The 21,098-nt window shown below is 40.9% G+C and overlaps 3 protein-coding genes and 1 long non-coding RNA gene across 7 annotated transcripts in view; 3 read left to right on the plus strand and 1 right to left on the minus strand.

Annotated features, from left to right (window-relative positions):
- sec24a (SEC24 homolog A, COPII coat complex component) overlaps window positions 1–2,670 on the plus strand; it is a 22,292-nt gene extending 19,622 nt beyond the window's left edge. For all 4 annotated transcript variants that reach the window (XM_034606896.1, XM_034606894.1, XM_034606893.1 and 1 more), the window contains 3 exons: window positions 101–193; window positions 412–515; window positions 1,016–2,670. In XM_034606896.1, the coding sequence (XP_034462787.1) occupies window positions 101–193; window positions 412–515; window positions 1,016–1,130 (312 nt within the window). In that variant the 3' untranslated portion in view covers window positions 1,131–2,670. The remainder of the gene's footprint in view (window positions 1–100; window positions 194–411; window positions 516–1,015) is intronic.
- Window positions 1–8,636, minus strand: part of LOC117774458 — a 22,575-nt gene extending 13,939 nt beyond the window's left edge. The window contains exon 1 of the long non-coding RNA XR_004616084.1: window positions 8,294–8,636. This is a non-coding gene — a long non-coding RNA (uncharacterized LOC117774458). The remainder of the gene's footprint in view (window positions 1–8,293) is intronic.
- camlg (calcium modulating ligand) lies at window positions 4,305–7,750 on the plus strand. The gene is made up of 4 exons (XM_034606901.1): window positions 4,305–4,685; window positions 5,484–5,944; window positions 6,278–6,343; window positions 6,707–7,750. The coding sequence occupies exons 1-4, from the start codon at window positions 4,535–4,537 to the stop codon at window positions 6,896–6,898; spliced, it is 870 nt and encodes a 289-aa protein (XP_034462792.1). The 5' UTR covers window positions 4,305–4,534; the 3' UTR covers window positions 6,899–7,750.
- Window positions 8,637–10,510: 1,874 nt separating the features above from the next.
- Window positions 10,511–21,007, plus strand: ddx46 (DEAD (Asp-Glu-Ala-Asp) box polypeptide 46). The gene is made up of 23 exons (XM_034606897.1): window positions 10,511–10,638; window positions 10,872–11,042; window positions 11,595–11,717; window positions 12,047–12,134; window positions 12,228–12,396; window positions 12,659–12,927; window positions 13,075–13,185; window positions 13,295–13,460; window positions 14,105–14,225; window positions 14,531–14,706; window positions 14,840–14,961; window positions 15,128–15,206; window positions 16,164–16,246; window positions 16,410–16,574; window positions 16,696–16,858; window positions 17,217–17,410; window positions 17,638–17,775; window positions 17,980–18,129; window positions 18,343–18,573; window positions 18,912–19,130; window positions 19,808–19,952; window positions 20,073–20,146; window positions 20,324–21,007. Exons 1-23 carry the CDS (start codon window positions 10,622–10,624, stop codon window positions 20,369–20,371), a joined length of 3,222 nt encoding a protein of 1,073 aa, XP_034462788.1. The 5' UTR covers window positions 10,511–10,621; the 3' UTR covers window positions 20,372–21,007.
- Window positions 21,008–21,098: the final 91 nt, after the last annotated feature.

A 21,098-nucleotide genomic window follows, 5' to 3' on the forward strand; every position in this document is an offset into this window, starting at 1 on the left:
TAAGGAGTTGGGCAAGTGTTCAGAGTCAGAGCAAAAATGCTACAATACTCAAGGTTTATTTATGAGCATATATCATATATTCCATATTCTGCTCCTGCAGGTGATTTATCTGTGGATCGGACGGAACTGCCACACCAACTTCCTCTCACAAGTCCTGGGAGTTCCCAGCTATGCTGCCGTGCCTGAAAACTTGGTAGGAAATCTCATGTGACAGCAGCCACCTGCAGTTTCCACCTGCTGTGATCTTTGCTCTTTCATACACTTTGCAGTGTGACTTAAACGTTTACCTGCGTATAGTGATTTTCTTGAAGATGCAAATATTGGTCAAGCATTTAACTTGTGTACAGTGCAGCTACAGTGTTATTCATTGCATGCACTGATGAAAAGTTGACTCTTGTTCTTCTCTCGTAGTATATGCTCCCGGAGCTGGACACTGCCGAGTCGCAGAGAACCAGGGCTTTCATTGGTTGGCTGAGGGATCAGAGGCCGTTCTTCCCCTCTGTGCATGTCATCAGGTTGGTAACAAAAAATAATGTTTCGTAGAAACAGTCAAGTAGCAAAAGTGGCACAAAGTATGGGTACTTCCTTGTGGTGTATTTAAAAAGCCAACAGCAGGTGGAAGATTTTCATTTTTCCCTTGAAGTTAGTTTGGTCCCCCAGCCTCTATGGCAGGTACATTTTCTGTTCCACTGAGTGAAATGAACGATGTACAGTCAATGTAACGAAAAAAATCTGAAGACTAAGCAGCACAGAGTTTATAGATGAGGTTTCATGTGACAGAATTTAAAGTCAATGTAAAAGAAAAAAATGTAGATGCTCACAGAAAAAACAAACCTGTATTCGCCTGTTCAAGTGGATCTGAGATCTAATGTGTCAATCAAAGGTGTTCAATCCAAATAGCCTCTGTGGTTTCATTGTAAACAAGTCTTGAATTTCCTTTATCATCACTTTGAAATTTATCAATCCGTGTCTCTCTCTAATTATTTCCCCCCCTTTTATTCTTTGGTGTCCTCAGGGACGAGAGCCAGCTGAAAAACAGCTTTATGCAGAACATGATCGAGGACCGAACAGAGTCGGCCCTGTCGTACTACGAGTTCCTGCTTCACATCCAACAGCAAATCTCCAAATAATCTTAAGTGGGACTGTGGAGATGAAGGAACACTGAAGCAAGGATGCCCATCAGTGTATGTGTGCGCGTATATATGTATGTGGTGTGTGTGTGTGCGCGTGTGTGTGGCTGACTCGAGGATGCCTCTTGCTCCATTTCCAGCTGTGGTCCACCATCTCTCTGAGGGAAAAACCTTCTGCGCTGAACTGATGTGAATCGTCACTCAAATCAAACAATGTGATGAACAATGCAAAGACAGTGTGACAAAGAAACATGTTTGATGCTTTTTTTTGGCACTTTTTACCCAGCTGAAGAGATGCAGCGGAAGAAAAATAAGCAAGAAATCCACGCCGACGATAATTATGTTTGTTTGTCAGTGATCGAAAGGATCAGTGTTTATTCTCATAGAACAATGCTGTCTGACTAAGGCAGCGCTTGGGTAGTGGCAGGAATGGGATGGTGTCATGTGTTTTTGTTCCAAAAGCACACGTGTTTACCAAAACAAATCAACCGTTATGTATGTTCGTATGCGTGTCTGCTTCAGGTTTCTTAGGAGGGTTTGTATGTCTGCGCTTGAAGACTGTTATTGGGTGTCACCTGGAGTATCTGCATACAGAACACCGGAGCTCTAACAACACTCTAATATCGTACCGTAAAGACAGAAGGTGAGCTTTTTATTTCTCAGTCATTATAAGTGTGTGTCGAACAAACGCGTAGACGCTGTCGGTAACAGGCTGAAATGTTTGGAGGCGGATGGAGCTCTCGGTCACTGCTGCCTTGAATGTGTGGACTCAGCAGTGAAAAGTAGTTTTCATTGGTCTGATCTGGCATCTTCTCCCTCTCTGGACAGGCAGAACACCTCTGATGACATCTTTGTTCTATTTGTTTATTTCTCTTTTTCCGATTGTTTAATTTATGAGACTCCCTAACTGATTAAATTCTATAATTGCCTTGTATGGGAACTCAGTTTTATTATGAAACCTCTGTTTAAATACAGACTCTACATATGGAATATTTTAATATAATAGGATATGGGAAATTCTTTAACACAGACATAACAAAGCCATTGTTTTAACCATGCTTATTGATACTTGTATATGAAGAGACTGCATTATATAAAAGTGACAAAATGCAGATGATTTTAGTATAAATATCATGGTGAAATGACGCTAAGAAAATAAAATGTTTGGCACTTTTTAAATGTAGTTTGTGTGTTGGTGGCTGAACAGTGTTTATTCAGTGGAAATGAAGACGAAAAACCACAATATGGACCAATATTGTCAATATTTCTCTTGACTGCGGTTGAAGTGAAGGTTTTTAATTTGGTCTGATTTCATATACGGTTTGTAATCTATGTATTATATTAGCAGAAATGTATTTAGAGCAAAGAGATATGTTTTGGTCTTCATGCACAAATTGTCTTTCATAAAAAAACTGATCAAAATAAAACTATAGCCTGTGTTTGTACAGAGTAAATCACAGACGTGTGGACTTGAGTCACATGAATCTGACTGGACTGTGCTTAATATTGGACAAAATAGACGTAGATGATAATGTTTTAACTTGACTTGGATTTATACACCGATAACGTATGACTTCATGTGTTCACAAGGAGGAAAATTGGGTGAAAAATCTGTTTTTTTTTGTCTTGGAATGACTTGATCTTCTGCCCAAAACCAAACTAATGACTCATTAAAAAACATTCAGTGGCTCAACAGTTTCCCATTTTCCTGATGACAGATAAACTCTGTATCAGTTTGTTGGTAGTCGAACATTTTGTAAGAGCAGGATGTCGAGGAGCATTTGACAGTGCAGACCTATAAACCGATTCTAAACCTCAGATAACAGTGTTTTCTAAAACATTTTAAGAAACTGACTTCTTGTGTAAAAGTCTTAAAGTTGCAGTTTTTAGAACTTAGTGACATAAAGTGGTGAAGTGGCATGTGGCAGCTAAACACACATCACCTCACCGTCCCCTTCCAAACATGAAGGAGAACCTGTGGTAACCTTCAGTTTTCATAAAAGGTTAGGTTTGTCCAGTCTGGGCTACTACAAGAAACATGGCGGCCTCCATAGAGAAGACACCCCCCCTGATGTGAATATAAAGTATTTAAATAAAAAGGGCCCATTCTAGGGTAAATAAAACAGCAATTTGTATAATTTAGATGAAACACACTCGTGAAAACATCACTAGGATTATTTTATATTTAATTTCTGTCAATAGATCCCTTTCACCTAAATCGTACACACTGGACCTTTTAAAGGACCTGAACAAACATTAAGAATTTTCATAAAACAAACACATGCTGACTTGAGGAGTGTCAGATATTTCAATCTTGACCTAGGGGTGCACAAGCTGTTGTAAAGAGGATCCTTTGACATGTAGTTATACACATAATTTCTAGCTGTTAGATTACAATACGGTATTCAAATCTTTCTTAATTAGATCATGTAATGTGGAAAAAATTAGAAAAACTGTAGATGAAATATTGTTTGAAAAGACAGAAAAGAGTTAACAGAAAGCCTATCACTTGTAATAGCCACAGATTCTGGAGCCTTTCCACTCTTTGCTAAATGCTAGCTTCATGGACCTAGCTATTTTGCTGACTAAAAAGATTAAATAACTATGCAATATTTATAGCCTAGCCTATATTACAGTAAACCTCATCACTTACCAATAGGGGACGAGCCCTGAATCATGGAAATAACTTCAGCGGCTTGGTAGATTTCCGTTCTATTTGATGCAGCCGCCATCTTGAAAAGCTTGTAAAATTGCCTAAGTCACATTGTCTTTTGACTTAGGCAAAATAAAACGGCCTAAATCACACTCTTGACATAGGCCATTATTCTACAGGGGTAGAATCCCATGATCTGTTCAACTGAGGATGTAGGCGGTTTTACCAGAGGTGGCCAGCATCATGAGGAGATGATTTAGGCAAAAAAATCATTTTTGTCAAAAAATTACTTAGGCCATTATTTTAGGAAGGTGACGATATGTTATGTTACTATTTCATTTTCATAAATTTCATTTTTTTTTAAAAGTGAGGTAAAAAAATATTTACGAACTGATGAGGAAAATAATACATTTGATTGTTGTGAACATTCTTCTATAATCAAGCTGCAGGTTAAATCATGCTTCTTATCAAAGGGAGAAAACATCTACTTTGCCTGAACGGATCTGTCAGGCGTGTGTTCCCTGTGAGCCAACACTGAGGGATGAGAACCCGCAGGAACCACTTCGTCATCCTCAACGTGACGTCATCACCGCGCGTCCTCTGTGGCTGCAGACCCCCTCTTGTCCATACCGCAGTGTTTACCGTCTAATTCAGAGACACGCGGCCTTTGTGTGGACCTCAGCGGACTGTTGGCTCGTTACTTCGGCTCCACGGAGAACAAACTGGTCTGTTACCGCCGGTTTACTTCAACATGGAGTCCGGAGAGTCCGCGGAGGAGAAGACGGGTCCGGCGTCTGCGGCTCAGCGGAGAGCGGAGATCCGCAGGAGGAAGCTGCTCATGAACTCCGAGGACAGGATGAACAGGATCGTGGGCTTCACCAAGATCGAGTCTGAAACCAACGGTATGAAACGATTCAAACATTCATATTTGTTCCGCTGTGAAGCCTCCACTGGAAACCTGCTTCATCCGTCTGCTGCTGCGTCACCTGCTGTCAGGACGTCACCTCAGTCCACGAGCAAAGCGCTGTCACGTTATGTCCATGTTTCATTTTGAATGTCTTTAATGGTGTTGGGGTGTGACGCATCCTTCCAGCCTGGGATTCAAACCAGCAACTCCCCGATTCCAGTGGCTCCTCGTAGACCTATTTGATTTCCAGTCATTTCGCAGAGAGTCAAACAGCAATTATAACAATTTAAATAATCAATAGATCATTAATGCAAATGTTCACAGATGTCTGTCTTTTGTAATATGGCCAAAATTTACATCAAGATATCAGTCAATATTGATAATCATCACAATAAATATAACATCACTTTTGTTTTTCTGCTTGACCAGTGTATATATATACCAGTTGATCTAGGATCAGATAAAAAACAGAGCCTCTAATATCGGCCAGTTATGTCAGTTTTTGTTAAGTTCATTAAATTTCCAGGAGCAGAACTACAGACATATACAACACTTAGCATTTTATCACAGTGGACAGCCACTATGTCAGAGTGAGACTTTAGTTCAGTGTCTTTTTGTCTTGCATAGAAATAACACAAATTGGATTTAAGATTAAAAATTTTGTCAAGAAAATAGATGTTTAATTGACATTTATTTGAAACCACGAAAAGCAGCAAAGTGTCACATTTGAGATTGGAATGACAACATGTTTGTAATTTTACTTACCATCACTGATGTTGTCTTACATCCTCAGCAGGAGCGTCTCTGCGTCCGACAGAACCTCGCTTCCATCTCGATCTCGACAGAACAGAGTGGTCCTCGTCCTCATCTTTGCAGAGGCCGGCTCCTTTCCTGCCGGAGGCCTCCGGGCTCGGCAGCCGCTCCCACAGCGTCACCCCAGAGAGAAGGGGCTCGCCCCTGCCAGACAGCAGTGAGCCACACGGAGGCTCTATAGAAGATGACATCATAGGGGTCCGGCAGAGACCCAGGGGGGAGCGGGCATCGGACGACATCAGCGGGTCCCCGCGCAAGGGCCTCCAAAAGTACCTGTCTCGTTTCGATGATGCCATGAAACTGCGAGGTCAGCTGGCCAACGAGAAGCCGCCCCAGGACGGAGAGTCCGAGCCAGAGGAGTTTGATCCCTTCATAGTCTTCAGGCTCGTCGGCAGCATCCTCCTCGCCATCTTTGTCAGGGTTTTCGTCTGCAAGTATCTGGTGAGTCTGCCGCTGTCGACACCTTGCTGCTGTGACGACTGTGACAATGGTCACTTTACACGATAACCAATGAGAAAACAGACGCTAAAGGTATTTATGTGCATTGATAGATCCATCACAAGTTACAGCAGGTAACTAGTATTATCCACAGGTTACTTTTCATTTTCTTTATTAATTGTTATCAGCTACCATTAGGTCACACATACACTAAATGCAGATGTTTTATCATCATGTGCAGAGAAAAATTCATGTGGCATACAATATATTGTTGATGAATATGACTAATATGACTTGTTGCTGCAGTGATGTGACTCATATTTTATTTCATCCTAGTCTATATTTGCTCCGTTTCTGACCCTTGAACTGGCCTACATGGGGTTGTCCAAGTACTTTCCAAAGGTGAGTTTGCACTTGATTCCTTTTGCATAATTTAATAAGATAGCAAACAGTGTTATTGAGAGGCAGATTCTTATGTTTTAGTGATAATGTCAAAAAAATAATTATGGCTTTAGAGCTGTAGAGGCACTTGTAAGTGGAGAACAAGTCAAAACATCCAACATCGATGTTGTGACATTAAGTTGTTAATCAAGCAGGAATGGGTTTCGTTTTCTGTCTTCAGCTTTTCAAACACATGGGTTTGTTGCTTTTGTCTGTTTTCCATAATTGACTGTTAAATCAAACGGGCTCTAAAGCTAAGAAAATGATCATTTAGTGCAGCCATGTGTTTCATAGTGTCTTTGCATTACACTCCTGTCTCTCCAGGTAGAGAAGAAGACCCAGACCACTGTGCTAACCGCTGCCCTGCTGCTGTCTGGCATCCCCTCTGAGGTCATCAACCGCTCCATGGACACCTACAGGAGGATGGGCGATGTCTTTGCTGACCTATGCGTCTACTTCTTCACCTTCATCCTCTCCAACGAGATCCTGCTCCTCGTTGGCTCAGAGACTCCCTGACGGAGGAGCAGGACCTCACTAACCCAGCCCTCCTTCTCGTTGACCCCTCCTTCTGTTCCCCATAGCAACAAGGCATGCTTATTTACGCCCTCTGATGTGGGTTTGCTGTCGACAGTCTGGAAATGAATCCCTGCCATCTTATGACCAGGGTCAAGCCTCAGCTACACGAGAGCTCATCTCTACAGCACTTCAGAGTTTAACCCAGGCTCAGCTACATGTAACCAGAGTCCAGTGTTTGCTACAGAGCTCCATGTTATTTCTGCTCGCTACAGACACTCGGAAACCTAAGAACAGTCTGTGTTTGTGTGACAGATGTACAGGCGTTTATAATGACCAGTAATATTTATTTTCAGGAAATGGGAAACAATTGGTCTTAAATTGCAAAGGGTTCATTGATTCCATCTGACTTTTGTCCACCTCACATGAATCTTGATGCATCATCTTGATAAAAATCTATCCTACATATTCTTCATGTGTGGAAAACAAAATCTGTCAATTCACGGAGCCCCACGCTGACAGGTTATGTGTTGTGTTGCTGCCCTCTCTGGCAAGTTTTGACCGAATTGTGTAAAACGAGGTTCAAACTGCAATTCCACTGCATGCTAAGAGAGAGTAATAAGAGAAACTGAATTATTGCCTGAGTCCTCCTTTATCCTAATAAATCCAAATGTGTTGCATAAGCTGGACAAGGTGTCAAACTCTCAGCTAATAGAAACCTGACTCCTCAGCAGGCGCCTGACCTTTAAACCAAATCTCAAACAACACTATGGATGCCCTTTTTTTTTCATTTCAGCTGTGCAGAGGGTTAGAAAGTTTGGGGTCGTTGCATTTTCAGTTCATCTCATTTTAAAACATGAATCTAAACTGCCACAAACCACTGTTAGAAATATCATGTCATGTTTTATTTACACATTGAGTTGTCTAGTTCCTGAACCAACTGAAATGCATAGGAATTGACCACAACCTTGGAGATGAGAGGGTTACTGAGGATCTTGGCCTGTTGTGACTGACCGTCGATGACTGAGTTGAGTAGAGGGCTTAACAGGTGGTTAACTGTTAAATACTTTATAGTTAAATTGAAGTTTAGGTACATTTGAAAACAAGTGCTATGAGATTAGTTTCAATAATCGGAACAACTGATTTCTGACTTTATCCTCAGGATTCTGATCAAATCTTTGGATTATTTTATTCTTTTTCTTACTTTCTTCTGTGATTAATCTGAGATCTACCAAATTTTTAATGGTTTCTTTCCTCCTGAACATGCATCAACTAGCAGGAAACGCAGCGGTACAGACTCCCCCCCCCTTAAATCCGCCTACGTTTAAACACACTAACTATTAGAAGAGAAACAGCTTAATGGATCTGAGTATCTAAGAACAAAAGGCTGGAGGGGACAAATGGGTCTAGAACCGTTCATTTTCTTAATTGCATCATTAAAAAATGTTGTTATACTGAGGTCACAGAACAAGAAGGAAAAGTTACACACACAGTCCTTAAGCTTTTGGTTTGTTAAAGATTAAAAAGAACAGTTTTGTAGGGTCATCGTTCACATTCAGGAGATGATGAATTCTTGATCGGGTGAAAAACTGAAAAAGTGAACTTGGTTTGCTAGAGCAACAGTCCTGGATGATATGAATCCTTTATATTTGTGTTGTGATGGACTTCCTCATAGGCTGTGGTTTAGGTCTTGTTTTCCAATGCGATCTCACCTTTTGTTCAAAGGGGTCCAACTACATTATAAACAAGTATTTTACTTTGTGTAATAAGTCAGAAGAAGCATTTAGCCCTTGAATGTTGAGTGAATTATTATTGCACGGCTTTAAAAGGCAGCAAACTTCATAAACTGTTTGTAGGTAATGAAATGTGCGGTTGACGGGAATGTGTTGGGTTTTACTCTGAAGTTCTGTCAGTGCAGTTTCAGTGGGAGTTTGTGCTCTTATTTGTGTCAATTAATTCATGGTGACGTGTGCTGCTTCGCTTCCTGCAGGCCTCACGCATATACATACTTTATATACAGTGTACTCTGTGGGTTTGTGCTGTTCATGTCCTCTCTGAATTTCATCCTAATTAATTTATTAATGTGAATATTTTGTTTTCATGTAAACGAATTGATGTGATTTAACGTATCTTACTACTTATCTAAGCTACTTGATTGTTTTTGATAATGTTTACAGAATAACTTTTATTGGCTCTTACATATTTGAACTTAAGCAACAAATTCAGTGTCGACATGATTTAAACAGTTTGTGCTTCAATAAAATACACAGGATGAATAACTACACCATTCTTACCAAATAAATACAACTTGTGGGACAAACTTAAGACTCTCACTTCTCGATTTGTGTTGAACTGTTTCATGTAGCAGGGACACTGCATGTTAATAAACATGATGAGATGAGGGTATTTAGATCGATTGAAAACTTTATTGATCTCCAGAGGGAAGCTAAATTGTCACAGCAGAAGGGGTATGTCAAAATACAATATATTTAGTTGGTTGCAATCTGCACCCTCACAACTAGATACCACTAAATCCTACATACTGCACCTTTACCATCATGCTATTGATTTTGTCTTGAGAAATTATTTCTCAGTCATATTTAGAGGAAGACGGAAGGGCTACGTAGCTCTCTAATCACCATTTTAAGTGGTAAGAATAGAGTATTTCATTATATTGAAAATGCATTAACCAGAAAACATAATCAGATGATTTTTGGATAGAATAATTTTGTTGTTGTATAAATACAATATGAAACAACCTGAGTATTACAACAAGTTCTCTCTTATTATATTAAATATATATATATATATATATATTCCTCAAATGTCTTAGTTTTCTCTTTGTTGTATGTTGTAAATATAGCAGAGTAAAAAGTACACCATTCCCCTCTGATATATGATAGTGTAATATATTATATTACAATATAGATACAGGACTTACCGTAAGTATTAGAGAAAAATTACCTAACACCTCTGCAAGATCCTATTAGAAGACTAGGTTTTTATTTATCTTCCTACACCCACAGGCACAGGGAATAATGGAGCTTAGTTGATTGATCAAACCCTTTTTGCATTATTCACTATACATATTCTCACACTGTACATATTTTTTCTTGTATATACCAGTTTTTGTTCCAGTCACATCTTTTTATATTTGTTTATATTGCCTTACACACTTAAGTATTATTATCCTTACACTTAGGTATTGTATGTTACTTATTATTTCTTACTGATGCCTATTTTTCACTCTTTCTGCTGTAATATTGCAAATTTCCCCATTTCGGGTCTAATAAAGGATTATTTTATCTTATCTTATCTTATTGTCAAACAATTGTCTAAATTAATAGTTAATGGAATTGTTTATTTTATCTTAAAAAATTCAGAGCTTCTGGTTTGTTTATTTTTTTTACAAAGTACATGAATCATCAGATTGTTACTGTTCCCACATGCATGAGTTTACACCTGTTGATTCACAGATTTCATCATTGATTCATTTTGGCATCAACTGTGTAATTCAGGGCGAATGATGTGTACTCGCCGCTCTGACCTCCCGACGCACGGGGGCGCACTCCGTTGTTAAGTTTGTAATTTAAACTGTCGCACTTATGTGTCGCAGTTTTCTTACGCGCAGGATCAACGGCACAAACAACCATTCACCGTCCGTCGTTCGTCACAATCCATGATCTGATTTCATTTTTGTACCAGACCTAACTCGGTGGAACAGCGATGGGACGCGAGTCGAGGTAAGTCCCAGAGATCCGCTTCATTCTGTGTTCCCTTCTGTCGCTGCTTGAGCTGGTTTCATTCCCATGGCTAACGTTAGCATGCTAGCTGAGGCGTCGGTGTGTTAGTGCGCCTCCCGACAACATTTGGTCTCACACAGCTGTGGAATATGAATTAAAAAAAAGTTGTTGAACGTGTAGCCTCCGGTCGACACTCTGCAGCCGACGTGAGTTCTCTGCTGTTTGCTCCTCAGACACTACAGGAAGCGCTCAGCGTCTCGGGGACGCTCAGGCAGCCGCTCGAAGAGCCGCTCTCCGGACAAACGCTCCAAGAAGGAGGACCGGGACCGAGACCGGAGCCGGAGGGAGAGGTCCCGGAGCAAGGACCGCCGCAGGACCCGGTCCAGAGACAGGAAGCGAGCTAGGTGGGTGTTCTATGTCCTTATGTGGTCTACGATTAAACACTACATTTGTTTATAGTTGAATTTACAATTTATAAGGCAGGTCACTGTTGTATTTTATTTAGTCCCTTTTATCTGGGATGAGATCTTTGATCACACTTTGTATGATACCAGCATCGTAAATGCAGTTTTTCTGAGCTGTGGACTACCACAAGATCCAGATAAGACTGAAGAGGAGACTTTGATGAGAATCATTGTTTCTTGGCCCCTTTAAAACTTAATAATTTGTTTGTTGTAGCTGTGACATAACAAAACCATATTTACTCCCTCACTCACTGTTTAAAGATGGTTTAATTAAATGTATTTTTTGTTGGGTTTTCACTGGCTGAATTGGTGTTACCACAAAACATATGGCATTAAAATAACTGTAGTTAATTTTAGGAGAGTTTGAATTTGTTTGCATGCACTTATTTGAATTCACTTGAGATAATGACATATCAGTTATTCTTGAGAAAGAGACTATTTTCCCTCCGGTCATTTTTGTCTTTATGTCATATGTTTGTACTTGTTGTTCAGGCGATCCAGGAGCAGAGAAAGGAGGAGGTCCAGAAGCAGAGAAAGAAGGAGGTCAGGCAGCAGGAGCAGAGCCCGGAGGTCCAGATCTGGCAGCCCCAACAAGAGCAGAAGAACAGATGAAAAGTGAGACATGACATTAACTAACCAAAAGCCCATAGGATCTTCAGGATACATTTGTGCAGCATTCACAATCCAGCAGTACACACTGTCGCCCAGGGTCATAAATTTAAAAATGTTCTTATCAGATAAAGAATGTTTAGTTAATGTAACCAGAAAATGTCGATGACTTGTCCTTAAATTTGAGTTGAAGTGGTCTTAGTCACTAGGGGTAGGATTTCTCAAAATGAAGCCAAACAATAACCCTAAATGATTCTCAATAGTTTCTCTCTAGGCGTGGGGGTCACATTCACTACAGTTTGTGTAACTCTCTTTTGTTGTTATCTTCCATGCAGATCAAGGGGCAAGGAGGAGGAAAACGTTGACCCTTTATCTGAAAAGAAAAAGGTTAAAGAGGAGAAAGAGGATGAAAAGGTTGAGGACGTAAGTTCTGTAGCTTCAGTTCTTTCCAGTCAGTAAAATGTCACCACATACTGGAAGGAAAATGTTACAGATCTTTCTTTTGTGTCTGTGCAGCAAGACTTTGACCAGAACAAGCTGGAGGAGGAGATGAGGAAGAGGAAGGAGCGGGTGGAGAAGTGGAGAATAGAGCAGAGGCAGAAGGCAATCGAAAGCATCGGAGAGATCAAGAAAGAACTGGAGGAGATGAAGCAGGGAAAGAAGTGGAGCCTCGAGGATGATGAAGGTGAAGAAGCACAGTTTAAAATAACCTGCAATACTTATAAGTAATCATGTGCTAGTTATTATCAACAACAACATGTAACCTGTTATTTTACATTATGAAAGCATTATGTATCCAGTAAAAGTTTGGTAATTGTGTTTGATAAGAAGTTAAATAAAAGAAGTTATAATGTTTTAATCTACTTTCATCAGTTAACTGATCACTTGATCAATACAGACCTTAGCTTTAGTGCTGCAGAGCTCTAATGATTGACTCTTCATTTCAGACGATGATGAGGAAGGCTCAGCGCCTATGGAGGGAGACGATGATGACGATGGAGAAGGGAAAGGGGAGAAAAAAGAGATAGAGATAAAGGAGGAGAAGAAAGAGGAGGAGGTGGAGGCAGAGGAGGAGGAGGAGGAGGAGGAAGAGAAGGAGATTCCTATGGAGCAGCAGGAAGAGGAGGATGACATTGATCCTCTGGATGCCTACATGGAGGAGGTGAAGCAGGAGGTGAAGAAATTCAACATGGGAGGAGTGAAGGGAAATGATCAGGTGAGTGTGAGAGGGATGTGTAATTTTTATTGTCCAGTGTCCTACGTCAACATCAGTTTGTCTCCCAGCATTCAGAAGTTTTCTTCATGGATGTTTTCCTTTGCTGTTTTGTCAAATAATGATTGTGTGTTTTTTCATCCTCAACAGAAAGGAGCGATATCCATATCTAAGGTGATGACTGTTATGAAAACCAAGAAAGGACCTCACACTCACAAGAAGAAGGGTGAGCTGATGGAGAATGACCAGGATGCCATGGAGGTAATTTTTTCCCACAGTTAATGATTTTTTTGGTAAGGATGTCACATGAACAGTAATTAAACCTGTATTTCTGTTGTGAGAATGATTTTTCTATGGTTGTGTTTGACAGTACTCATCAGAGGAGGAGGAGGTGGATCTGCAAACAGCTCTGACGGGGTTCCAGACCAAACAAAGGAAAGTCCTGGAGCCTGTTGACCACGGGAAGATCCAGTACGAGTCGTACCGTAAAAACTTCTATGTGGAGGTGCCTGAGTTGGCCAAGATGACTCAAGAAGGTCGGTAAACGGGAAAATGGGAATCAATCATCCTTTCAGTTTGGATCCCATCACAGAGATTAAATTGAAATTGAAATTGAAAACTGCCACATATCCCCTACCCTATTTTATATCCCATATTTATATTGTTAGGCTGCATCTAACATCATTATAATACAAATACAATTTTAGACTTATATAGCCATAGGACAGCTTCTGCTGAGTGTACAATGAATCCATTTTCCGACATGACCTGCGGGTAAAGTCCGGAAAACTGGGTCTGGAGTGTACCCAGCGTGAGAGATTTGTTTTCTTTTTGTTTGTTTTTTCATTTTTGTGTCTGTCACGCGTTAGAAGCGTCACTTTCTATGGACTTTATACCAGGAGGCCAGGCGGAGAAAGTCCGCAGATAATCTGGAGCCTCTCACTCAGACATTTGCGTTCCCACATTCACCTCCTCTGGAGAAAATACAGAGAATCTGCGAAGTTCAGTGCATGTCTGAAAGCAGCTTAACATGCCCACCAGTTTATCAGGCTGTTAAACTAGCAAATACTTATTCCTTGAGAAGGTTAACTGCTCCTTTGTCAGATTATACACGTGTATTTGTCTTCATCCAATCCCTCATGGTCTATATAACGCCTTTCTGTTTTTTTTATCTCTACAGATGTGAACACTTACAGGTTGGACCTGGAAGGCATTGTTGTTAAAGGGAAGGGCTGCCCCAAACCCATCAAGACCTGGGTGCAGTGTGGGATATCAATGAAGATCCTTCATGCTATGAAGAAGTAAGTCGGACTTGTGGTGACTGTTGTGAGGTAACATTCTGGGGGCAATATCAATGGTGATCACTTTCAGTCAAAGATAGTTGGGCCGTCATCTTGTTTGTAAACGGCCTGAGCACAGATTTCTGTTAATGTACAATGAGTAGCTTCCGTTTAAAAAAAATAATGAAATAAATACATTCATATTCAGCTGGATATGAACTACTCATATCACATGAATATTCAGATTTTAAATGACACTTGATTCTTTATGAATCGCCACCAACAGTTTGTATTTGTGTTAATTTCTTTCTCCCAAATGTACCTAGGCACAGCTACGACAAACCCACCCCCATCCAGTCCCAGGCCATCCCTGCCATCATGTCCGGCCGAGACCTCATTGGCATCGCTAAGACCGGCAGTGGGAAAACCATAGCCTTCCTGTTGCCCATGTTCCGACATATAATGGACCAGAGGCCCCTGGAAGAGTCTGAGGGACCCATCAGTAAGTCATTCAAGTCAATTTTACTTTTGATAATATACTTAGCAAATATTTTCCGTCACAGTTATTAAATATGGTGGAAAACGAGTGCTCAATTTAAAACATTTTCTCACCTCCTTTCCTCCCCCTCCTGAAGCTATAATCATGACTCCGACCAGAGAGTTGGCTCTGCAGATCACCAAGGAGTGTAAGAAGTTCTCCAAGTCGCTGGGGCTCAGGGTGGTGTGTGTTTATGGAGGCACTGGTATCAGCGAACAGGTAAACTTATTCTGAGCAAATTCACTTCTTTGCCCCAAACACTGCATCCTGCTGTGCTTTTACTTGACTTTTCGTGCTTTTACATTTATGCAGCAGTACACTGTCATTTACAAAGACAAACCGTCTGAACATGATATTAATAATGTCATTTGTTGTTGGGTTGCAGATTGCTGAGCTGAAGAGAGGAGCTGAGATCATTGTGTGTACACCAGGAAGAATGATTGACATGTTGGGGGCCAACAGTGGTAAGTTCATATACTTTTTTATTCTGACGGGAAGTTGACGCAAACAAGCACCGTTTGATGCCTTGTGAACATTTTGTTAATTATCTTGCATGGAATTAATGTTACAATATGATGAAGAACATAATGATCCACATCACTACCACTTACTAAACTGTTGCACTATTTGACCACCTCTGGAATCAGCCAAGACTTTGCTGTGTCCTGAAGATCAGGGCAAGTACAGGTAGGTGAACCTGGTGCTGCCGCCATGGTTCTTCAGTCTCCAAGCCAGGATGACCATTATATGATATCTGTGTCGTAATATGGATATAGGGAATTTATTATTTGAAATGAGAATAGTCTGAATGCTCAACCAGGGTTCTACAGTGTTGTTGTTTAAGTATTTAAGGTGTTTTCTGGGAATAACGATCATTGTAGAGCCCTGTGAAGCTCTGACTATTCATATAAAGCTGTGAATGAATGCGGGAAATGTTTTCAGACGGTAGTAACTCTTGTATTTGCTGACACTTTAAATCTGCATTATGTTTATTAAAGTAAAAAGGGTTTTTGTGGCTTCCACACATGCGAGGTAATCTGTAATATGTTTCCCTTGTAGGTGAAAAGGCGCAGATAATGCTTGATGGGGCTCCATCTCATGTATTGTATCTTGAGGCTGTTTTCTGACTTTTCTAGGTCCCTCATGAGATGGTACGCAAGACCAGAGACGAGCAAAAAAAAAAAAAATATATATATATATGTTAATTACAAATCAAATGAAAACCCTGGCCACTTGAAATTAGACCACTGAAGAGTGTGCTGAACTTAAGATGACTTGTTTTCTTGTGAAGTAATGTGAAGTAGCTATATCCAGCAAAAGGATTTTTGTTCGTTAGATTACTTTCATGTGTTCTGAAGAAGAGGACTGACTTTTCTTCAAGTTAACATTTTTTCTCCGTGCCCTTCTCCGTTGGTGTATAGGCCGAGTCACCAACCTGCGAAGAGTTACATATGTGGTGTTGGATGAAGCAGACAGGATGTTTGACATGGGCTTCGAGCCGCAGGTGGGTCTCTTTTATATTTATACTGTTTTTGTCTGTTGCTGCAACTGTCAATGTTTGGTGGCCTCAAAAAAGCAGGAACTGTTTGAGATATTTTTTAAGTTGGCCCAAAAAAAGAGTTGACAAAATTCACAAACCTCCATGTGTCTTCTTTGTCCTCCGCCAGGTGATGCGTATCGTGGACAATGTGCGCCCAGACCGTCAGACAGTCATGTTTTCAGCCACCTTCCCCAGAGCCATGGAGGCACTGGCTCGTAGGATCCTGATCAAGCCTCTGGAGGTCCAGGTGGGAGGCCGCAGTGTCGTCTGCTCAGATGTGGAACAACATGTGGTAAATGCAAAGGGTTTATGTGAAATAGAACTTTTGGTTATTTGTTGTCCTTTTTTTCAATTCACACTGGTAACCCATCCGAGCTCTCACATGTCACTGACTTCCTTCTTTGTTTCTGTAGCTGGTGATTGATGAGGACAAGAAGTTCCTGAAGCTGCTGGAGATTCTGGGTCACTACCAGGAGAAGGGTTCGGTCATTATCTTTGTGGACAAACAGGAGCACGCGGACGCGCTGCTGAAAGACCTGATGAAAGCCTCGTACCCATGCATGTCACTGCATGGAGGTAAGCCACTGATTACATTTGTTAGTTTTTAGATATATTAAGCATATCTAATGAGCATTTTCTGATAGAATTCCAGGATTCCAAACTGAAATTAAACTGCAATATATGTGAAGGAATGAAGAATACTCTGATTTAGACAGTTTGGTTTCTGCTGTTGCAACAGTTGAATTAGCGACAGTTGATTTCTGATCTTTGATAACCTTGAGAAGTAAATGTTTGTGTTTAGAAACATCGCCACGTACACACAGGATCTTATATGAAGTTTATAAAGAAAATCACATGTAATATGGGGCTTAGGGGCTTTCTGCCATGGTTATGTCTAGGTTTTCATTTAATCCTTCCCTTGGCTCCTCGGTAGGAATTGACCAGTACGACAGAGACAGCATCATCAATGACTTCAAAAATGGGGCTTGTCGCCTCATGGTGGCCACCTCTGTGGCAGCCAGAGGCCTGGACGTCAAGCAGCTGATCCTGGTGGTCAATTACAATTGTCCCAACCACTACGAGGACTATGTCCATAGGGCTGGGCGCACGGGCAGAGCAGGTAACAAGGTCAGTCACCTGAAAGGGGGTGTAACTTTACAAATCAGTGAGAAATGTGAGAAACGTTGCTAAATCTACTCACAGAATCTCTAACTGGTGGTTGCATTGTGGGCAATGTAGGCACAAGGTTTTGACAATGAAGAAGAACATATGTAATAATGATTATGTCATCTCTGGACAGATAACAGAATCAAAATCTTGACATGTTTTGTTCTACATCTTGCTCTTTCTCTCAGGGATTCGCTTACACCTTCATCACACAGGACCAGGTTCGCTATGCTGGTGACATCATCAAAGCGTTGGAGCTCTCAAGTTCTCCTGTCCCACCAGAGCTGGAGCAGCTCTGGGCCTCCTTCAAAGACCAACAGAAAGCGGTAAGATGAGGGAAAGAGGAATATGAACTGTTAAGAGTGTGTGTGCAACAAAGCTACATTCAATCTTCAAGCAACACTGTATGTGAGCTAGAAATTTGTGACAATCTTATAAAAATAAAAAAATCAATGTGACCATTCAATTCATAGCATTACCCTGATATTTGTCCCTTCTATTTTTCATCATTAATTTTTCTATCCAAACAGGAGGGTAAGACAATTAAGAGCAGCAGCGGCTTCTCAGGAAAAGGCTTCAAGTTTGACGAGACAGAACACGCTCTGGCCAATGAGAGAAAGAAGCTGCAGAAAGCTGCTCTCGGCCTGCAGGACTCTGATGACGAGGACGGAGCGCTGGATGTGAGTGACCTTTTCAGTTTCATTGTTTATTGCATGATTTAAAATATTGATGTGTTTATGGAACCAATTGTCTGACTCATCTGTTTCTCTGCATCATATTGAAGCTGTTATCCGTGTGCTGTCTTCCCCGTTATAAGTACATAATCATTACCGATTAACCAATAACAAGTCCAACCCCACTCAATCGTCCCCCTTACTTTTTCCCGTCCTCAGATTGAGGAGCAGATAGAGAGTATGTTTAACTCCAAGAAGAGGGTAAAGGACCTGTCTGCTCCCGGGTCGGCTTCCGGTCCTGCAGGATCAGCTTCCAACGCTGCAGCCGCCGGTGGAGGAGGGATGCCAGGCGCTGGACCCCCGTCTGCTGGAAACATCCAGAAACTGGAGATGGCCAAGAGGCTGGCGCTTAAGATCAACGCTCAGAAAAACCTGGGAGCCGAGGCTCAGGTACGTCAAGTAGATACTAAAGAAAATAACTAATATTTCATCACAATATAGACAATTGCACTGATAATCTTCCCATCGGTGGTCTCCTCCTTCAGTCTGTTTTTCTGGATGACTATAAAACAATATATATAAAATTAAAAATGACAGTTCTTATTTATTCCACTTTAAATTAAAATGTGCAAAAGCTCTTCATCTAATGTTTCTTTTCTTTGTTCTTTGTTCATTTTTCAATTTTCTTTTATAGTTTTTATATCATTTCATTAGTTTGTATGTATCATGTTTTGTGTCTAGATACTTTTCCAATCAAAAATACCAAACAAGCTCTTTCTCTTGTACAGGACGTGATGCAACAGGCCACGAACGCCATCCTGCGGGGCGGCACCATCATGACGCCCTCTGTGTCGGCCAAGACCATCGCGGAGCAGCTGGCAGAGAAGATCAATGCCAAGCTGAACTACACGCCTGTGGAGAAGCTGGAGGAGGAGCGGCAGGCGGCTGAACAGGCAGAGACGGTCAAGAGATACGAAGAGGAGCTGGAAATCAACGACTTCCCTCAGGTCAGCAGCACACAGTGCAGAGCCCTGACGGAATATTCAGCACATTTCTCTTCTAGTTTTCATCTGTGCTTTTGGATTTTCCAATGCTTTTATTTCACAGGAGTATGGGCGTTCACTGAGTCCTAAGTAACCGCAGTTAATTCCATTCACATGCAACTTGCACAGGAGCAAGAAATAAGTGATGGAAATATAGATTTGTTTTGACTTAATTCATCATTTGTTGGTGTTAAGTGAGTTCACCTTGCCACTGTGAAATACAGGTGTGGACGGTGGGTGTGTGCACAGATGCCAGTGTGATTATCTGAGCCGAGCCTGATTCTAAATATTTGGGTTTGGGTTGGGCTTGACACAAAAAGACGGAATGCCTGCCGGGTTCAGGTCGGGCTGCGATAGTTTTCTCTCAGACTAGGGCTCCGATTGGTTTAGACAGAAAAATGTGGGTCGAATGTAAGACCGCACATGTGTAACCACACCCGAATACACTCAATCAAACAAGCCTGATTTGTTTCATTCGTGCAGAGTAAAACCGGCTCAAAGCTTTCAGCAAGAGAGGGAAATAAAACAGTTTACAGCGTAAGACTTGTTGTTAAAGTAGTGTAGTAGTTGGTATCATCCGCTTGGACGAATGGAGAAAGAAAAGTATTTAATATAATATTCCTTATTCTGTTCTTCTCCAGACGGCCAGGTGGAAGGTGACATCTAAAGAAGCTCTGCAGAGGATTGGTGAATACTCTGAAGCTGCCATCACCATCAGAGGAACCTATTTCCCTCCAGGCAAAGAGCCAAAGGAGGGAGAACGCAAGATCTATCTGGCTATTGAGAGTAAGTGTTGGGAAAATAATATCTCACTCCTAATTTTATCTATCCCTTGAATATTACATTTATTCCTAGTGTTTGATTCATCCACATATACTGTATATTAATGTTATGTTTGTTTTCCAGGTGCTAATGAGCTGGCTGTGCAGAAAGCGAAAACAGAGATTACTCGGTTAATCAAGGAAGAACTCATCAGATTAGTAAGTATCTTTTGCTGCTTGAAATCAATAACGAGTAGTGGACATCATGTTGATATCAGCTTAAATAGGAGCTGTTTCCTTGTGCTGGATTTTAGAGAAGGAAAATAAGATGTAGGGGTTTGTTCCCCTGTATGTAAATAAAAATATGTTTCTCATCACCTTCTCTTTTCCTTCTAGCAAAATTCCTACCAGCCGACGAGCAAAGGCCGATACAAAGTGTTGTAGGGGAGAACCCAAGGCTTGTTGGAGGAGTGTCCATTTCTCCACTGTTTCCTGTCATCTATCTTGTCTCATCAGATTGGTTGAAGAATGTTTTAGTCTATATTTTTAATAATGGCATATTAAGTTCAGTGTATGTGTGTTTCTATTTTTCATCTGTTTCCCCCCCAAAGCTGTTTTCAGACATGAACTCCAGATAAGGACATTTTCCGGGCGCTTTCCTGCTGAATTCTCACATGGGCTCACTCAGACATTTTAATCTCGGGGCCATTAGGAACATTTTTTGAAAATGTCGGGAGCAACGCACTCTGGCGTTTGAGTTCCCACATACAGCCCCTGTGGAGAATGTCCAGACCTCAGTGCATGTCTGAAGGCAGCTTTTGTTTCCAGTAATTTTTTATGAACAAACAAATACCAAAATGTGATGCTGTTTTCACCTTCAGTGTCATGAGACCACCAGGATGCAACAACAAGCTAAATTCAACATGTCTTTTAATATAAGACAGATTTTTTTGTAATGTAATTTTTTTTGTTCGGATTTGTTTGTAAAAGCCACATACCAGCCATTGTCCTCAAGAAATAAGACTCAGATGAAAGATGTTTTTACTTTCTCTCTGAATAAAACCTGATGTTAATAAGGAAGTCAAGTTTTTAAATGTTTTTTTTAATTTCTCAATATTACCCACATCGATAAAACAATCAGTAAACAAACATATTTACTCCAAACATTCAA

This window comes from Hippoglossus hippoglossus, chromosome 14 (assembly GCF_009819705.1).
Source record: "Hippoglossus hippoglossus isolate fHipHip1 chromosome 14, fHipHip1.pri, whole genome shotgun sequence".
Classification (NCBI taxonomy): domain Eukaryota; kingdom Metazoa; phylum Chordata; class Actinopteri; order Pleuronectiformes; family Pleuronectidae; genus Hippoglossus; species Hippoglossus hippoglossus.

Coding starts and splice junctions, on each gene's coding strand:
- camlg (XM_034606901.1), top strand. CDS start 4,535: ATGGAGTCCGGAGAGTCCGCGGAGGAGAAGACGGGTCCGGCGTCTGCG. Junction 4,686..5,483: donor GATCGAGTCTGAAACCAACG/GTATGAAACGAT, acceptor TTACATCCTCAG/CAGGAGCGTCTCTGCGTCCG. Junction 5,945..6,277: donor TTTTCGTCTGCAAGTATCTG/GTGAGTCTGCCG, acceptor ATTTCATCCTAG/TCTATATTTGCTCCGTTTCT.
- ddx46 (XM_034606897.1), top strand. Junction 12,397..12,658: donor GAGCCTCGAGGATGATGAAG/GTGAAGAAGCAC, acceptor TCTTCATTTCAG/ACGATGATGAGGAAGGCTCA. Junction 13,186..13,294: donor ATGACCAGGATGCCATGGAG/GTAATTTTTTCC, acceptor TGTGTTTGACAG/TACTCATCAGAGGAGGAGGA.